We start from the raw sequence: 4088 nt of genomic DNA on the forward strand, positions 1-4088 counted from the left end.
ATTACATGCAAAGGCATATCTCTATTCTGTTAGCTCTTAACTGTACTTTCTCTATTTCAAATCTAGAAAAAATCATACTTACTGAATCCACGAGATTTTCTGTTTTGTCTATCAATAATTCCAATCTTTCTCCGCGTTGAGCTACCAGATCTGAAAATAATAGAAAAACAGTAAAGAGCATTCTTTCTTTACATTACAGATCTGGCATTTATTTTTGTCTTTGTTTCAAGCCAAATCTAATTTTAATTACAGTTGATATTCTTGACAACCCATGCTTATTACAGAAGCACTCATACTTTTAAGTCATTAAGGTATTTATTTAGTAAAGTTTACCAATTAAAGTAGTGATTGGCAATTTTTTTGTTTAAAAGTTTCAAAAAATTTTTTTTGATTAAAAAAATTGCTGTAAAGGGCTAGATACTAAATATTTTAGGCTTTGGTGGGCCATAAGATCTCTGTTGCAACTACTCCTTTGCCAAACACAGAAAATATGTAAACAAATAGGCATGGCTGTTTTCCAATCGAACTTTATGCAGAAAAACAGGCAGCAGATCAGACTTGGCCTAAGAGCTTTAGTCTGCAAACCCCTGAATTACAGGTATGATCTGAGTTTATTTAAAAAAAAAAAAATGAACCCCAAGATAAGTGAGAAATGGTCACTTCCAGAATGGCAGCATGAAGAGCTCTGCAAACCCTCTCCCAACAAAACACCCATTAACTGGCGGAAATTCTAAAACAACAAAAGCCATTTAATGTCTCTGGCCATTTAATGTCCCCTAGCATAGTGCCTAAGCACCTGACTGCTAACCAGAAGGCTGGCGGTTCAAACCCCCCAGCCACTCCTCAGAAGGAAGGCTGGGCAATCTCCTTCCGCAGTGATATGGCCTCGGAAACCCAGGGAGGGGTCGCTATGAGTCAGGTCCAGCTCCACGGCACATAACAACACGACAACAAGGGCACAGAGCAAAAAGGAGAAAAAATTGAAATAAGGAAACCAATTCTCGATAAGAACAAGTCTGTGGCATTTGAACCATGATCTCCTCCCTTCTTCCCACCCCCAACTCAGTAAGAAGGAAGCTCCGTGCCTGGTGAGTTCCACCAAGTACATGGGGCTCCCTCTCCCCCAGCTCCCAGTCAAGGGGTATGGTTTCTTCTCAACAGGGGCAGGTCACCAGCACTTCTCATCTTACCCCTCAGCAGCTCAATGTTAGAGAAGGTCTACTGCAGCCTCGATGGTGGGAGCTCCCTTTCCATACTCAGCCACCACTCACAGTGCGGAAGCTCTACCCCAGGTGTGAAAGGCTCAGAATATTGAGCTCTAATTGTCCCTGTCCTAACTCCATCATAGGGCAGAGTTTCCATCTCCACCCAGTGCTCCACTGGTAGAGCAAAAGTGTCACTCTAAGTGGGACACTGTCCCCATTTCAATTCCAGAGCAGTGGCTCACATATTTTGTAGAGGGAAGAAAGACAAGCCTTAACAACACAGAGGTCTCCCTAAGTGGACAGACTTTATTTGGCCCAGAGTTTGGGGAAGTTCAAGCCTAAGGATGCTGACAAAAACAATGGAGATTTTGGAGGGAAGCAATTAAAAGGAAGCTGGTAGCTCTATGACAGTAACAAAACCAAATACCAGCTAAAGTTTAACAGAGAGAACCAGGAAAAGAGACAGCTAAGAAGAGCCCTCCTGAGGTTGAAACAAATCTGAGACTGCCCCTGCAACAGCCAAAATGTAATTGGATCAGACTGTAGAGTAATTTATATCTCAAGGCCTTATCAAAAATATTAGAGGATCAACATACAATTAGAGGTCAACAGCTGAGTGAGATGCTAACACACCAGCTAGAAGCTTCAGAGAGAGAGCAGGGAAAGAAACACTCGAAGAGAACCTTGTCATTCCAGGGCGACTGTGAGCATGCCCAATGCTGCTCCCTCCAAGGAGTGACATCAGATGCTGCAGACTACAAAGAAAACAGACTTCCCTGAAAAAGTCCAACCCAGACACTGAACAAATAAATAAGCAAACAATAACAGGCCCTGGAGGCAGGTGGGAATATCTAGAGTTACTGCATTATCTAAAATGTCTAGTTTTCAACCAAAAAAAAAAAATGAGACATAAAAGTAAACAGGAAAGTATGACCTATACACGGGGAGGGGGGGACAGCTAGCAATAAAAACTGACTTTGAGAAGGCCCAACTGTTGGAATTAGCAAAGACTTCAAAGCAGTCATTATAAATATGTTCACAGAACCAAAGGAAACCACGCTTAAAGACATAAAGGAAGGCATGATGACAATGTCACAACAAATAAAAAATAACGATAAAGAGAAAGACATTATAAAAAGGACCCAAATGGACATTCTGGAGTTAGAAAATATAATAATGGAAAAAAATTCACTAGGCATCTTCAAGACTACATGAGAACAGACAGAATAAAAGAATCAGTGAACTTGAAGGAAGATTGATATGGGATTATACAATCTGTAGAACAGAGAGAAAAAAGAAGGAAGAAAAATGAACAGAGTCTCAGACAAACGTGAGACATCATTAAGTGCACCAACATAGGCATAGTGGGAGTACTAGGATGGGAGGAGAGAAAGGAGCAGAAAAAAATTAAGAAATAATGGTTGAAAACTTCACATATCTGATGAAAACCATTAATCCACATATCCAAGAAGATCAACAAATTCCAAATAGGACAAATGTAGAGATCCACAAGCAGACACATAATCAAAATGTTGAAAGACACAAAGAAAATTGTGAAAGTATCAAGAGAAAAATTGCTCATCATATAAAAGGAAAAACTAGTAATATTAAAAGCTGACTTTTTATCAGAAACAATAGAGGCCAGAAGGCAACAAGATGATATTCCAAGAGTGCTGACAGGAAAAAAAAAAAAAAACAAACAAGTCTATAAACCAAGAATTCTCTGTCCAGCACCTATCTTTCAAAAAGGAAGGCAAAATATAAAACATTATCAGATAAACAGAAGTTGAATTTGTTACTAGCTGAATTACCTTACAAGAAACACTAAAGGATGCTCTTCAGGCTGAAAGCAAGTGACAGCATACAGTGATTTCAATTCACACAAAAAGACAAAACCAGTACCAGGAAAGGTACGGCAGTCCTTGGGTTATAAACTACAGACAACTTGTACTTGTCCTTTAATGTTATGTCAATTTGCCCTCCCTTTGAAACCAGTGAACCAAGCCTTACTGGGAACAAATTCATCACAATCACCTTCATTTGCTGCACATACAGCTTTAAAAATCACCAAAAGGCTTTGAGTCTTTCCTTGCATTAAAACTCACTGCTGTCAAGTCAGATCCAACTCACAGCGACCCCTCCCTTGGGTTTCCCAGGCAGTATCACCACGGAAGTAGATTGCCCAACCTTCCTTCCGAGGAGTGGCTGGTGGGTTTGAACCAGCAGCTTTCTGGTTAGCAGTCAAGTGCCTTAGGCACTATGTTCCCAGAGCTCCCAGTAAGGCTAAATAAGAACTGTGTGCACTTGTTCTGACTTTCCTACACATTTCTGAAGACAGTTAGAAACAGATCTCATCCGTAACCCAGGCACTGCCTATAATTATATAGCTATAAAAGATAGTTTAAAGGCATATTTCCTCTCCTTTCTTAACTAATTTAAAAACAACGGTATAAAACAGTATGTTTATAATTATACTATTTGGCTTATACTATCCAGAAATGTAATCTATTTGACAGTAACAATAAAGGAGGCAAGTGGGAGGAAAGCTGCATTGGAGTAAGGGTGTGACACCAGGTGGTAATTTCAATCCACAGGAACAAATGAAAATAACCAGAAATAGTAAATAAGATTAATAAAAAGATCTATTAAGTACATAGTTGCTGCAGTGTACTAAATTACTTTGTGAGGCTTTTCTACCCATAAGTCTTCGTAAACTCCAAGGTGGGATTTGCTATGAGCAACTGAGGAGCTCCTGATTGCTGAAGGTGTTCACCTGGAATATTTCTGTTGGGCGTGGCACAAAACAATGTTCTGGGAGGTGCCCACTCTCTCTCAAGTGCTTAGAGTTCTGATGCTGTGATTGGATAGTTTGACCACCCTGCC

The 4088-nt window shown here is 40.0% G+C and overlaps 1 protein-coding gene across 1 annotated transcript in view; it reads right to left on the reverse strand.

Annotated features, from left to right (window-relative positions):
- The window catches only part of VAMP7 (vesicle associated membrane protein 7), a 34347-nt gene that overhangs the window by 12214 nt on the left and 18045 nt on the right, over positions 1-4088 (reverse strand). Inside the window, exon 6 of the mRNA XM_007956635.2 lies at positions 83-150. Within this exon, the coding sequence (XP_007954826.2) occupies positions 83-150 (68 nt within the window). The remainder of the gene's footprint in view (positions 1-82; positions 151-4088) is intronic.

Source organism: Orycteropus afer, unplaced genomic scaffold (genome assembly GCF_000298275.1).
Source record: "Orycteropus afer afer isolate SDZICR_OR568_19922 unplaced genomic scaffold, OryAfe1.0 scaffold00647, whole genome shotgun sequence".
Lineage (NCBI taxonomy): Eukaryota > Metazoa > Chordata > Mammalia > Tubulidentata > Orycteropodidae > Orycteropus > Orycteropus afer.